Source organism: Mustelus asterias, unplaced genomic scaffold (genome assembly GCF_964213995.1).
Source record: "Mustelus asterias unplaced genomic scaffold, sMusAst1.hap1.1 HAP1_SCAFFOLD_416, whole genome shotgun sequence".
In the NCBI taxonomy this organism is placed as follows: Eukaryota; Metazoa; Chordata; class Chondrichthyes; order Carcharhiniformes; family Triakidae; genus Mustelus; species Mustelus asterias.
This window is the reverse complement of record NW_027590371.1, coordinates 294,745-310,380: the sequence shown is the minus strand read 5'-3', so window position 1 is coordinate 310,380 and position 15,636 is coordinate 294,745. Positions and strand designations below refer to the sequence as shown.

General features: G+C 50.7%; 1 protein-coding gene across 1 annotated transcript in view; it reads right to left on the bottom strand.

Moving 5' to 3' along the window:
* The window catches only part of LOC144486623 (von Willebrand factor A domain-containing protein 7-like), a 95,499-nt gene that overhangs the window by 36,100 nt on the left and 43,763 nt on the right, over window positions 1-15,636 (bottom strand). Inside the window, exon 12 of the mRNA XM_078204669.1 lies at window positions 4,110-4,222. Coding sequence (XP_078060795.1) covers window positions 4,110-4,222 — 113 coding nt within the window. The remainder of the gene's footprint in view (window positions 1-4,109; window positions 4,223-15,636) is intronic.

Below are 15,636 nucleotides of genomic sequence, written 5' to 3'. Positions count from 1 at the left end.
AACATGCACAGATATAGAGCACTTACCCCCAGATACGCGAGGGGGGGGTGGGTGGGAGTGGGGGGGGGGGGGGGGGGGGCGGTTAGGTGAGGGAGGGTGGGGGGGTAGGGGGGTTGGGGTGAGGGGGGGTAGGGGGGGTGGGGTGGGAGTGGGGGGGGGGGTTGGGTGAGGGAGGGTGGGGGGGTAGGGGGGTTGGGGTGAGGGGGGTAGGGGGGGTGGGGTGAGGGGGGGTGGGAGGGTGGGGGGGTAGTGGGGTGGGGTGAGGGGGGGTGGGAGGGTAGGGGGGGGTGGGGTGAGGGGGGGGAAGGGGTGGGGTGGGGGGTGTTGTGGGGGGTGGGATGGGGGGGTTGGGGGGGGATGGATGAGTCGAGAGACCACCCCAGATACAGGAGTGTGTGAGAGGGGGAGAGAGGGTTAGAGAGACCTCCCCAGATACTGGAGTGTGTGAGAGAGAGAGAGAGGGTTAGAGAGACCTCCCCTGATACAGGAGTGTGTGAGAGAGAGAGAGAGGGTTAGAGAGACCTCCCCTGATACAGGAGTGTGTGAGAGAGAGAGAGAGAGGGTTAGAGAGACCTCCCCAGATACAGGAGTGTGTGTGAGAGAGAGAGAGGGTTAGAGAGACCTCCCCAGATACTGGAGTGTGTGAGAGAGAGAGAGAGGGTTAGAGAGACCTCCCCTGATACAGAAGTGTGTGAGAGAGAGAGAGAGAGGGTTAGAGAGACCTCCCCAGATACTGGAGTGTGTGAGAGAGAGAGAGAGGGTTAGAGAGACCTCTCCAGATACTGGAGTGTGTGTGAGAGAGAGAGAGGGTTAGAGAGACCTCCCCTGATACAGGAGTGTGTGTGAGAGAGAGGGTTTAAGAGACCTCCCCTGATACAGGAGTGTGTGTGAGAGAGAGAGTGGGTTAGAGAGACCTCCCCAGATACAGGAGTGTGTGAGAGAGAGAGAGTGGGTTCGAGAGACCTCCCCACATACAGGAGTGTGAGAGAGAGGGTTAGAGAGACCTCCCCAGCTACAGGAGTGTGTGAGAGACAGGTTGGGAGAGCCAAGCCATCTCCCCAGTGTCACAGTCCTTCTCCAAGTAGGATGAGAAGGCATAGAATCTCTGTGGGTAGTGTTGAGGAATCGCCAAGGTAAAAATACTCTGATGGGGGTTAGGTACAGGCCCCCTGGCAGTCGTCAGGATGTGGGGCAGAAAATACATCATATAAAAAAGGCAATATTACAATAATCAGGGGGGACTTCAATAGAACATAGAACATAGAACATAGAAAGCCACAGCACAAACAGGCCCTTCGGCCCACAAGTTGCGCCGATCACATCCCCACCTCTAGGCCTATCTATAGCCCTCAATCCCATTAAATCCCATGTACTCATCCAGAAGTCTCTTAAAAGACCCCAACGAGTTTGCCTCCACCACCACCGACGTCAGCCGATTCCACTCACCCACCACCCTCTGAGTGAAAAACTTACCCCTGACATCTCCTCTGTACCTACCCCCCAGCACCTTAAACCTGTGTCCTCTCGTGACAACCATTTCACCCCTGGGTAAAAGCCTCTGAGAATCCACTCTATCAATACCTCTCAACATCTTGTACAACTCCATCAGGTCACCTCTCATCCTTCGTCTCTCCAGGGAGAAGAGACCAAGCTCCCTCAACCTATCCTCATAAGGCATGCCCCCCAATCCAGGCAACATCCTTGTAAATCTCCTCTGCACCCTTTCAATGGCTTCAACATCTTTCCTGTAATGAGGTGACCAGAACTGCGCGCAGTACTCCAAGTGGGGTCTAACCAGGGTCCTATAAAGCTGCAGCATTATCTCCCGACTCCTAAACTCAATCCCTCGATTAATGAAGGCGAGTACACCGTACGCCTTCTTGACCGCATCCTCCACCTGCGAGGCCGATTTAAGAGTCCTATGGACCCGGACCCCAAGGTCCTTCTGATCCTCTACACTGCTAAGAATGGTACCCTTCATATTATACTGCTGCTTCATCCCATTGGATCTGCCAAAATGGATCACCACACACTTATCCGGGTTGAAGTCCATCTGCCACTTCTCCGCCCAGTCTTGCATTCTATCTATGTCTCGCTGCAACTTCTGACATCCCTCCAAACTATCCACAACACCACCTACCTTGGTGTCGTCAGCAAACTTACCAACCCATCCCTCCACAATATGCAGGTGGACTGGGAAACTCAGGTAGGCAACGGATCCCAAGAGAAGGAATTTGTGGAATGTCTAAGAGATGGTATTTTGGAGCAGCTTGTGACAGAGCCTACTGGGAGCAGGCAATTCTGGATTTGGGGATGTGTAATGAGGCAGACTTGGTTAGGGAACTGAAGGTGAAGGAACCCTTAGGGAGCAGTGACCACGATACGATAGAATTTACCCTGCAGTTTGAGAGGGAGAAGCTGGAATCAGATGTAACGGTATTACAATTAAATAAAGGTAACTACAAAGACATGAGTGGGGAGCTGGGCAGAGTCGATTGGAAAGGGAGCCTTGCGGGGAAGACAGTGGAACAGCAATGGCAGGAGGTTTTGAGGGTAATTCGGGAGGCAGAACAGAAATTCATCCCAAATTCATCCGGACAATTGTGAGGTGATGCATTTTGGAAGGTCTAATACAGGTAGGAAATATACAGTAAATGGCAGAATCCTTAAGAGTATTGATAGGCAGAGGGATCTGGGTGTACAGGTACACAGGTCACTGAAAGTGGCAACGCAGGTGGAGAAGGTAGTCAAGAAGGCATACGGCATGCTTGCCTTCATCGGCCGGGGCATTGAGTTTAAAAATTGGCAAGTCACGTTGCAGCTTTATAGAACCTCAGTTAGGCCGCACTTGGAATATAGTGTTCAATTCTGGTCGCCACACCACCAGAAGGATGTGGAGGCTTTGGAGAGGGTACAGAAAGGATTTACCAGGATGTTGCCTGGTATGGAGGGCATTAGCGATGAGGAGAGATTGGAGAAACTTGGTTTGTTCTCACTGGAACGATGGAGGTTGAGGGGAGACCTGATAGAAGTCTACAAGATTATGAGAGGCATGGACAGAGTGGATAGTCAGAAGCTTTTTCCCAGGGTGGAAGAGTCAATGACTAGGGGGCACAGGTTTAAGGTGCGAGGGGCAAGGTTTAAAGGAGATGTACGAGGCAGATTTTTTACACAGAGGGTGGTGGGTGCCTGGAACTCGCTGCCGGGGGAGGGAGTGGAAGCGGATACGGTAGTGACTTTTAAGGGGCGTCTTGACAAATACATGAATAGGATGGGAATAGAGGGATATGGTCCCCGGAAGGGTCGGGGGTTTTAGTTCAGTCGGGCAGCAGGGTCGGTGCGGGCTTGGAGGGGCCTGTTCCTGTGCTGTAATTTTCTTTGTTCTTTGACTTGGGAGACATTGTTCAAGATTCTCTGAAGGTTAACGTGCAGGTTCAGTCGGAGTTAGGAAGGCAAATGCAATGTTCGCATTCATGTCGAGAGGGCTAGAATACAAGAGCAGGGATGGACTTCTGAGGCTGCATAGGGCTCTGGTCAGACCCCATTTGGAATATTGTGAGCAGTTTTGGGCCCCGTATCTAAGGAAGGATGTGCCGGCCTTGGAAAGGGTCCAGAGGAGGTTCACAAGAATGATCCCAGGAATGAAGAGCTTGTCGTATGAGGAACGGTTGAGGACTCTGGGTCTGTACTTGTTGGAGTTTAGAAGGATGAGGGGGGGATCTTATTGAAACTTACAGGATACCGCGAGACCTGGATAGAGTGGACGTGGAGAGGATGTTTCCACCAGTGGGAAAAACTAGAATCAGAGGGAACAACCTCAGGCTAAAGGGACGATCCTTTAAAACAGGGATGAGGAGGAATTCCTTCAGCCAGAGAGTGGTGAATCTGTGGAACTCTTTGCCGCAGAAGGCTGTGGAAGCCGGGTCATTGAGTGTCTTTAAGACAGAGATAGATAGGTTCCTGATTAATAAGGGGATCAGGGGTTATGGGGAAAAGGCAGGAGAATGGGGATGAGAAAAATATCAGCCATGATTGAATGGCGGAGCAGACTCGATGGGCCGAGTGGCCTCATTCTGCTCCTATGTCATATGGTCTTATGGAGTACTGACCTGTAATCCATGCAGACACATCTCTGGGAAGTCTCCCCCTCCTGTTGCCAGTAGCGATGAGATGGCCTGTTTAAAGATGTCTGGATCTGTGGATTTCTTCACTGGGCCAAAATCTGTGAGAAAACCCAATTGGGAACCAATGAGAATGTGTATCCACAGATAACAATCCTCTAAACTCACACTCCAATCATCACCTCAGTTACGTGGAGAGGTCAGCATCTCGGATGCCAGTCTCCAGCCAATTCGATTCACTCCACGTGATATCAAGAATCGGTTGGAGGCACTGGATACTGCAAAGGCAATGGGCCCTGATAACATTCCGGCAATAGTACTGAAGACTTGTGCTCCGGAACTTGCCGCTCCCCGAGCCAAGCTCTTCCAGTGCAGTTACAACACTGGCATCTACCCAACAATGTGGAAAATTGCCCAGGTATGTCCACAAAAAGCAGGACAAATCCAACCCGGCCAATTACTGCCCAATCAGTCTACTCTCGATCAGCAGTAAAGTAATGGAAGGGGTCATCGACAGCGCTATCAAGCAGCACCTGCTCAGCAATAACCTGCTCAGTGACGCCCAGTTTGGGTTTTGCCAGGGTCACTCAGCTCCTGACCTCATTACAGCCTTGGTTCAAACATGGACAAAAGAGCTGAATTCCAGAGGTGAGGTGAGAGTGACAGCGTCACTCTGTGTCACTCTGTTTCACTCTGAGTCACTCTGTGTCACTCTGTTTCACTCTGTGTCACTCTGAGTCACTCTGTTTCACTCTGAGTCACTCTGTTTCACTCTGAGTCACTCTGTGTCACTCTGTGTCACTCTGAGTCACTCTGTTTCACTCTGTGTCACTCTGAGTCACTCTGTGTCACTCTGTGTCACTCTGAGTCACTCTGTGTCACTCTGCGACACTCTGTGTCACTCTGTGTCACTCTGCGTCACTCTGTGTCACTCTGCGTCACTCTGTGTCACTCTGTGTCACTCTGCGTCACTCTGCGTCACTCTGCGTCACTCTGCGTCACTCTGCGTCACTCTGCGTCACTCTGCGTCACTCTGCGTCACTCTGTGTCACTCTGCGTCACTCTGCGTCACTCTGTCTCACTCTGTGTCACTCTGCGTCACTCTGCGTCACTCTGCGTCACTCTGTTTCACTCTGTTTCACTCTGTGTCTCTCTGTGTCACTCTGTGTCACACTGTGTCACTCTGCGTCACTCTGCGTCACTCTGTCTCACTCTGTGTCACTCTGCGTCACTCTGTGTCACTCTGTGTCACTCTGTTTCACTCTGGTTCACTCTGAGTCACTCTGTGTCACTCTGTGTCACTCTGAGTCACTCTGTGTCACTCTGCGTCACTCTGCGCCACTCTGCGTCACTCTGTGTCACTCTGTTTCACTCTGAGTCACTCTGTGTCACTCTGCGTCACTCTGTGTCACTCTACGTCACTCTGTGTCACTCTGCGTCACTCTGCGTCACTCTGTCTCACTCTGTCTCACTCTGTCTCACTCTGTGTCACTCTGCGTCACTCTGTGTCACTCTGTGTCACTCTGTTTCACTCTGTTTCACTCTGTGTCTCTCTGTGTCACTCTGTGTCACTCTGCGTCACTCTGAGTCACTCTGTGTCACTCTGTGTCACTCTGCGTCACTCTGCGTCACTCTGTGTCACTCTGTTTCACTCTGAGTCACTCTGTGTCACTCTGTTTCACTCTGTGTCACTCTGAGTCACTCTGTTTCACTCTGAGTCACTCTGTTTCACTCTGAGTCACTCTGTGTCACTCTGTTTCACTCTGAGTCACTCTGAGTCACTCTGTGTCACTCTGTGTCACTCTGAGTCACTCTGTTTCACTCTGTTTCACTCTGAGTCACTCTGTTTCACTCTGTGTCACTCTGAGTCACTCTGTGTCACTCTGTGTCACTCTGAGTCACTCTGTGTCACTCTGCGTCACTCTGTGTCACTCTGTGTCACTCTGTGTCACTCTGCGTCACTCTGCGTCACTCTGTGTCACTCTGTGTCACTCTGCGTCACTCTGTCTCACTCTGTGTCACTCTGCGTCACTCTGTGTCACTCTACGTCACTCTGTGTCACTCTGCGTCACTCTGCGTCACTCTGTCTCACTCTGTGTCACTCTGCGTCACTCTGTGTCACTCTGTGTCACTCTGTTTCACTCTGTTTCACTCTGCGTCACTCTGTCTCACTCTGTCTCACTCTGCGTCACTCTGCGTCACTCTGTGTCACTCTGTGTCACTCTGTGTCACTCTGCGTCACTCTGTGTCACTCTGTTTCACTCTGTGTCACTCTGCGTCACTCTGTTTCACTCTGTGTCACTCTGTGTCACTCTGTTTCACTCTGTGTCACTCTGCGTCACTCTGTGTCACTCTGTGTCACTCTGCGTCACTCTGTGTCACTCTGTTTCACTCTGTGTCACTCTGTTTCACTCTGCGTCACTCTGCGTCACTCTGTGTCACTCTGCGTCACTCTGTCACTCTGTTTCACTCTGTGTCACTCTGTGTCACTCTGTGTCACTCTGTCACTCTGTGTCACTCTGTGTCACTCTGTGTCACTCTGCATCACTCTGTCTCACTCTGTCTCACTCTGCGTCACTCTGCGTCACTCTGTGTCACTCTGTTTCACTCTGTGTCACTCTGCGTCACTCTGCGTCACTCTGCGTCACTCTGTGTCACTCTGCGTCACTCTGTTTCACTCTGTGTCACTCTGCGTCACTCTGTGTCACTCTGTTTCACTCTGTGTCACTCTGTGTCACTCTGTGTCACTCTGTTTCACTCTGTGTCACTCTGCGTCACTCTGTGTCACTCTGCGTCACTCTGTTTCACTCTGGTTCACTCTGAGTCACTCTGTGTCACTCTGTGTCACTCTGAGTCACTCTGTGTCACTCTGCGTCACTCTGCGTCACTCTGCGTCACTCTGCGTCACTCTGTTTCACTCTGTGTCACTCTGAGTCACTCTGTTTCACTCTGAGTCACTCTGTTTCACTCTGTTTCACTCTGAGTCACTCTGAGTCACTCTGTGTCACTCTGTGTCACTCTGAGTCACTCTGTTTCACTCTGTGTCACTCTGAGTCACTCTGTGTCACTCTGTGTCACTCTGAGTCACTCTGTGTCACTCTGTGTCACTCTGCGTCACTCTGTGTCACTCTGTGTCACTCTGCGTCACTCTGTGTCACTCTGCGTCACTCTGTGTCACTCTGTCTCACTCTGCGTCACTCTGCGTCACTCTGCGTCACTCTGCGTCACTCTGCGTCACTCTGTCTCACTCTGTGTCACTCTGTGTCACTCTGCGTCACTCTGTGTCACTCTACGTCACTCTGTGTCACTCTGCGTCACTCTGCGTCACTCTGTCTCACTCTGCGTCACTCTGTGTCACTCTGTTTCACTCTGTTTCACTCTGTTTCACTCTGCGTCACTCTGTCTCACTCTGCGTCACTCTGCGTCACTCTGTGTCACTCTGCGTCACTCTGTGTCACTCTGTGTCACTCTGTTTCACTCTGTGTCACTCTGCGTCACTCTGCGTCACTCTGCGTCACTCTGTGTCACTCTGCGTCACTCTGTGTCACTCTGTTTCACTCTGCGTCACTCTGCGTCACTCTGCGTCACTCTGCGTCACTCTGCGTCACTCTGCGTCACTCTGTGTCACTCTGCGTCACTCTGTGTCACTCTGTGTCACTCTGTGTCACTCTGCGTCACTCTGCGTCACTCTGTGTCACTCTGTTTCACTCTGGTTCACTCTGAGTCACTCTGTGTCACTCTGTGTCACTCTGAGTCACTCTGTGTCACTCTGTGTCACTCTGCGTCACTCTGCGTCACTCTGTGTCACTCTGAGTCACTCTGAGTCACTCTGTGTCACTCTGTTTCACTCTGTGTCACTCTGAGTCACTCTGTTTCACTCTGAGTCACTCTGTTTCACTCTGAGTCACTCTGTGTCACTCTGTTTCACTCTGAGTCACTCTGAGTCACTCTGTGTCACTCTGTGTCACTCTGAGTCACTCTGTTTCACTCTGTGTCACTCTGAGTCACTCTGTGTCACTCTGAGTCACTCTGAGTCACTCTGTGTCACTCTGCGTCACTCTGCGTCACTCTGTGTCACTCTGCGTCACTCTGTGTCACTCTGCGTCACTCTGTGTCACTCTGTCTCACTCTGCGTCACTCTGCGTCACTCTGCGTCACTCTGCGTCACTCTGCGTCACTCTGTCTCACTCTGTGTCACTCTGCGTCACTCTGTGTCACTCTGTTTCACTCTGTTTCACTCTGCGTCACTCTGTCTCACTCTGCGTCACTCTGCGTCACTCTGTGTCACTCTGTGTCACTCTGTTTCACTCTGTGTCACTCTGCGTCACTCTGTGTCACTCTGTGTCACTCTGCGTCACTCTGTGTCACTCTGTTTCACTCTGTGTCACTCTGCGTCACTCTGTTTCACTCTGTGTCACTCTGTGTCACTCTGTTTCACTCTGTGTCACTCTGCGTCACTCTGTGTCACTCTGTGTCACTCTGCGTCACTCTGTGTCACTCTGTTTCACTCTGTGTCACTCTGCGTCACTCTGTCACTCTGTTTCACTCTGTGTCACTCTGTGTCACTCTGTGTCACTCTGTGTCACTCTGTCACTCTGTGTCACTCTGTGTCACTCTGCGTCACTCTGCATCACTCTGTCTCACTCTGTCTCACTCTGCGTCACTCTGCGTCACTCTGTGTCACTCTGTTTCACTCTGTGTCACTCTGCGTCACTCTGCGTCACTCTGCGTCACTCTGTGTCACTCTGCGTCACTCTGTTTCACTCTGTGTCACTCTGCGTCACTCTGTGTCACTCTGTTTCACTCTGTGTCACTCTGTGTCACTCTGTGTCACTCTGTTTCACTCTGTGTCACTCTGCGTCACTCTGCGTCACTCTGCGTCACTCTGTTTCACTCTGTGTCACTCTGCGTCACTCTGCGTCACTCTGTTTCACTCTGTTTCACTCTGTGTCACTCTGTCACTCTGCGTCACTCTGTTTCACTCTGTTTCACTCTGTGTCACTCTGTGTCACTCTGTGTCACTCTGTTTCACTCTGTTTCACTCTGTGTCACTCTGTGTCACTCTGTGTCACTCTGCGTCACTCTACGTCACTCTGTGTCACTCTGTGTCACTCTGTTTCACTCTGTGTCACTCTGCGTCACTTTGTCACTCTGTGTCACTCTGTTTCACTCTGAGTCACTCTGTGTCACTCTGTGTCACTCTTTCACTCTGCGTCACTCTTTCACTCTGCGTCACTCTGTGTCACTCTGTGTCACTCTGTTTCACTCTGTGTCACTCTGCGTCACTCTGAGTCACTCTGAGTCACTCTGTTTCACTCTGCGTCACTCTGAGTCACTCTGAGTCACTCTGAGTCACTCTGTTCCACTCTGTGTCACTCTGTGTCACTCTGCGTCACTCTGTGTCACTCTGTGTCACTCTGCGTCACTCTGTTTCACTCTGAGTCACTCTGTGTCACTCTGTTTCACTCTGCGTCACTCTGTTTCACTCTGTTTCACTCTGCGTCACTCTGAGTCACTCTGTGTCACTCTGTTTCACTCTGCGTCACTCTGAGTCACTCTGTGTCACTCTGTGTCACTCTGTTCCACTCTGTGTCACTCTGTGTCACTCTGCGTCACTCTGTGTCACTCTGTTCCACTCTGTGTCACTCTGTGTCACTCTGCGTCACTCTGTGTCACTCTGCGTCACTCTGTTTCACTCTGAGTCACTCTGTGTCACTCTGTTTCACTCTGAGTCACTCTGTGTCACTCTGTTTCACTCTGCGTCACTCTGCGTCACTCTGTGTCACTCTGAGTCACTCTGAGTCACTCTGTGTCACTCTGTTTCACTCTGTTTCACTCTGAGTCACTCTGTGTCACTCTGTGTCACTCTGCGTCACTCTGTGTCACTCTGTATCACTCTGTTTCACTCTGTTTCACTCTGAGTCACTCTGTGTTATTCTGCGTCACTCTGTGTCACTCTGAGTCACTCTGTGTCACTCTGTGTCACTCTGTGTCACTCTGTGTCACTCTGTGTCACTCTGTTTCACTCTGCGTCACTCTGAGTCACTCTGAGTCACTCTGTGTTATTCTGCGTCACTCTGCGTCACTCTGAGTCACTCTGTTTCACTCAGTGTCACTCTGTGTCAGTCTGTTTCACTCTGTGTCACTCTGAGTCACTCTGTGTCACTCTGAGTCACTCTGTTTCACTCTGTGTCACTCTGTGTCAGTCTGTTTCACTCTGTGTCACTCTGTTTCACTCTGTGTGACTCTGTGTCACTCTGTTTCACTCTGCGTCACTCTGAGTCACTCTGTGTCACACTGTGTCACTCTGTGTCACTCTGTTTCACTCTGTGTCACCCTGTGTCAGTCTGTTTCACTCTGCGTCACTCTGCGTCACTCTGTGTCACTCTGTGTCACTCTGTTTCACTCTGTGTCACTCTGTTTCACTCTGTGTCACTGTGTCAGTCTGTTTCACTCTGTGTCACTCTGTTTCACTCTGTGTCACTCTGTGTCACTCTGTGTCACTCTGTTTCACTCTGCGTCACTCTGTTTCACTCTGTGTCACGCTGTTTCACTCTGTTTCACTCTGCGGCACTCTGTGTCACTCTGTGTCACTCTGTGTCACTCTGTGTCACTCTGTTTCACTCTGTGTCACTCTGTTTCACTCTGTGTCACTCTGTGTCAGTCTGTTTCACTCTGAGTCACTCTGTTTCACTCTGTTTCACTCTGTGTCACTCTGTGTCACTCTGTTTCACTCTGCGTCACTCTGTGTCACTCTGCGTCACTCTGTGTCACTCTGTTTCACTCTGTTTCACTCTGCGTCACTCTGTGTCACTCTGTGTCACTCTGTGTCACTCTGTTTCACTCTGTGTCACTCTGTTTCACTCTGTGTCACTCTGTGTCAGTCTGTTTCACTCTGAGTCACTCTGTTTCACTCTGTGTCACTCTGTGTCACTCTGTGTCACTCTGTTTCACTCTGTGTCACTCTGTGTCACTCTGTTTCACTCTGCGTCACTCTGTGTCACTCTGCGTCACTCTGTGTCACTCTGTTTCACTCTGTTTCACTCTGAGTCACTCTGTGTCACTCTGTGTCACTCTGCGTCACTCTGTTTCACTCTGTGTCACTCTGACTCACTCTGTGTCACTCTGTGTCACTCTGTGTCACTCTGGTTCACTCTGAGTCACTCTGTGTCACTCTGTGTCACTCTGTGTCACTCTGCGTCACTCTGTTTCACTCTGGTTCACTCTGAGTCACTCTGTGTCACTCTGAGTCACTCTGTGTCACTCTGAGTCACTCTGCGTCACTCTGCGTCACTCTGTTTCACTCTGTTTCACTCTGTGTTTCTCTGTGTCACTCTGAGTCACTCTGCGTCACTCTGCGTCACTCTGCGTCACTCTGTTTCACTCTGTGTCACTCTGTGTCACTCTGCGTCACTCTGCGTCACTCTGTTTCACTCTGGTTCACTCTGAGTCACTCTGTGTCACTCTGTGTCACTCTGTGTCACTCTGAGTCACTCTGGGTCACTCTGTGTCACTCTGTTTCACTCTGTGTTACTCTGTGTCACTCTGAGTCACTCTGCGTCACTCTGCGTCACTCTGGTTCACTCTGGTTCACTCTGAGTCACTCTGCGTCACTCTGTGTTACTCTGTGTCACTCTGAGTCACTCTGCGTCACTCTGCGTCACTCTGTTTCACTCTGGTTCACTCTGAGTCACTCTGTGTCACTCTGTGTCACTCTGTGTCACTCTGTTTCACTCTGTGTCACTCTGAGTCACTCTGTGTCACTCTGAGTCACTCTGTGTTACTCTGTTTCACTCTGCGTCACTCTGAGTCACTCTGTGTCACTCTGTGTCACTCTGTGTCACTCTGTTTCACTCTGTGTCACTCTGCGTCACTCTGTGTCACTCTGTTTCACTCTGCGTCACTCTGCGTCACTCTGTGTCACTCTGTTTCACTCTGTTTCACTCTGCGTCACTCTGCGTCACTCTGTGTCACTCTGTGTCACTCTGTGTCACTCTGTGTCACTCTGCGTCACTCTGCGTCACTCTGTGTCACTCTGCGTCACTCTGTGTCACTCTGTGTCACTCTGTGTCACTCTGTGTCACTCTGCGTCACTCTGTGTCACTCTGCGTCACTCTGTTTCACTCTGTGTCACTCTGTGTCAGTCTGTTTCACTCTGAGTCACTCTGTTTCACTCTGTGTCACTCTGTGTCACTCTGTGTCACTCTGTTTCACTCTGTGTCACTCTGTGTCACTCTGTTTCACTCTGCGTCACTCTGTGTCACTCTGCGTCACTCTGCGTCACTCTGTTTCACTCTGTTTCACTCTGAGTCACTCTGTGTCACTCTGTGTCACTCTGCGTCACTCTGTTTCACTCTGTGTCACTCTGACTCACTCTGTGTCACTCTGTGTCACTCTGGTTCACTCTGAGTCACTCTGTGTCACTCTGTGTCACTCTGTGTCACTCTGCGTCACTCTGTTTCACTCTGGTTCACTCTGAGTCACTCTGTGTCACTCTGTGTCACTCTGAGTCACTCTGTGTCACTCTGAGTCACTCTGAGTCACTCTGTGTCACTCTGAGTCACTCTGCGTCACTCTGCGTCACTCTGTTTCACTCTGTTTCACTCTGTGTTTCTCTGTGTCACTCTGAGTCACTCTGCGTCACTCTGCGTCACTCTGCGTCACTCTGTTTCACTCTGTGTCACTCTGTGTCACTCTGCGTCACTCTGCGTCACTCTGTTTCACTCTGGTTCACTCTGGTTCACTCTGAGTCACTCTGTGTCACTCTGTGTCACTCTGTGTCACTCTGAGTCACTCTGGGTCACTCTGTGTCACTCTGTTTCACTCTGTGTTACTCTGTGTCACTCTGAGTCACTCTGCGTCACTCTGCGTCACTCTGCGTCACTCTGTTTCACTCTGGTTCACTCTGAGTCACTCTGCGTCACTCTGTGTTACTCTGTGTCACTCTGAGTCACTCTGCGTCACTCTGCGTCACTCTGTTTCACTCTGGTTCACTCTGAGTCACTCTGTGTCACTCTGTGTCACTCTGTTTCACTCTGTGTCACTCTGAGTCACTCTGTGTCACTCTGAGTCACTCTGTGTTACTCTGTTTCACTCTGCGTCACTCTGAGTCACTCTGTGTCACTCTGTGTCACTCTGTGTCACTCTGTTTCACTCTGTGTCACTCTGCGTCACTCTGTGTCACTCTGTTTCACTCTGCGTCACTCTGCGTCACTCTGTGTCACTCTGTTTCACTCTGTGTCAGTCTGTTTCACTCTGTGTCACTCTGTGTCACTCTGTTTCACTCTGTTTCACTCTGCGTCACTCTGCGTCACTCTGCGTCACTCTGCGTCACTCTGTGTCACTCTGTGTCACTCTGCGTCACTCTGCGTCACTCTGTGTCACTCTGTGTCACTCTGTTTCACTCTGTTTCACTCTGCGTCACTCTGTTTCACTCTGTTTCACTCTGTGTCACTCTGTTTCACTCTGTGTCACTCTGTGTCACTCTGTTTCACTCTGCGTCACTCTGCGTCACTCTGTTTCACTCTGCGTCACTCTGTGTCACTCTGTGTCACTCTGTGTCACTCTGCGTCACTCTGTGTCACTCTGTGTCACTCTGTGTTACTCTGTGTCACTCTGAGTCACTCTGCGTCACTCTGTGTCACTCTGTGTCACTCTGTGTTACTCTGTGTCACTCTGAGTCACTCTGCGTCACTCTGCGTCACTCTGCGTCACTCTGTTTCACTCTGTTTCACTCTGCGTCACTCTGTTTCACTCTGTTTCACTCTGTGTCACTCTGTGTCACTCTGTTTCACTCTGCGTCACTCTGTTTCACTCTGCGTCACTCTGCGTCACTCTACGTCACTCTGTGTCACTCTGTGTCACTCTGCGTCACTCTGTTTCACTCTGCGTCACTCTGCGTCACTCTGCGTCACTCTGTGTCACTCTGTGTCACTCTGTTTCACTCTGCGTCACTCTGTTTCACTCTGCGTCACTCTGCGTCACTCTGTGTCACTCTGCGTCACTCTGTGTCACTCTGTTTCACTCTGTTTCACTCTGCGTCACTCTGTTTCACTCTGCGTCACTCTGTGTCACTCTGCGTCACTCTGCGTCACTCTGTGTCACTCTGTGTCACTCTGTTTCACTCTGTTTCACTCTGTGTCACTCTGTTTCACTCTGTGTCACTCTGTTTCACTCTGTGTCACTCTGAGTCACTCTGTTTCACTCTGTGTCACTCTGTTTCACTCTGTTTCACTCTGAGTCACTCTGTGTCACTCTGTGTCACTCTGTGTCACTCTGCGTCACTCTGTGTCACTCTGTTTCACTCTGTTTCACTCTGCGTCACTCTGTTTCACTCTGTTTCACTCTGTGTCACTCTGTGTCACTCTGTTTCACTCTGCGTCACTCTGTTTCACTCTGCGTCACTCTGCGTCACTCTACGTCACTCTGTGTCACTCTGTGTCACTCTGCGTCACTCTGTTTCACTCTGCGTCACTCTGCGTCACTCTGCGTCACTCTGTGTCACTCTGTGTCACTCTGTTTCACTCTGCGTCACTCTGCGTCACTCTGCGTCACTCTGCGTCACTCTGTGTCACTCTGCGTCACTCTGTGTCACTCTGTTTCACTCTGTTTCACTCTGCGTCACTCTGTTTCACTCTGCGTCACTCTGTGTCACTCTGCGTCACTCTGCGTCACTCTGTGTCACTCTGTGTCACTCTGTTTCACTCTGTTTCACTCTGTGTCACTCTGTTTCACTCTGTGTCACTCTGTTTCACTCTGTGTCACTCTGTGTCAATCTGAGTCACTCTGTTTCACTCTGTGTCACTCTGTTTCACTCTGCGTCACTCTGTTTCACTCTGTTTCACTCTGTGTCACTCTGAGTCACTCTGCGTCACTCTGTGTCACTCTGTGTCACTCTGTTTCACTCTGTGTCACTCTGTGTCACTCTGTTTCACTCTGTGTCACTCTGTGTCACTCTGTGTCACTCTGAGTCACTCTGCGTCACTCTGTTTCACTCTGTCTCACTCTGTCTCTCTGCGTCACTCTGTTTCACTCTGTGTCACTCTGTTTCACTCTGTGTCACTCTGTGTCACTCTGTGTCACTCTGTTTCACTCTGTGTCACTCTGTTTCACTCTGTTTCACTCTGAGTCACTCTGCGTCACTCTGTGTCACTCTGTGTCACTCTGTGTCACTCTGTGTCACTCTGCGTCACTCTGCGTCACTCTGTCTCACTCTGCGTCACTCTGTGTCACTCTGCGTCACTCTGCGTCACTCTGTTTCACTCTGTTTCACTCTGTGTCACTCTGTGTCACTCTGTTTCACTCTGTTTCACTCTGTGTCACTCTGTGTCACTCTGTTTCACTCTGCGTCACTCTGCGTCACTCTGTTTCACTCTGTGTCACTCTGTGTCACTCTGTTTCACTCTGCGTCACTCTGCGTCACTCTGTGTCACTCTGTTTCACTCTGCGTCACTCTGAGTCACTCTGTTTCACTCTGTTTCACTCTGAGTCACTCTGTGTCACTCTGAGTCACTCT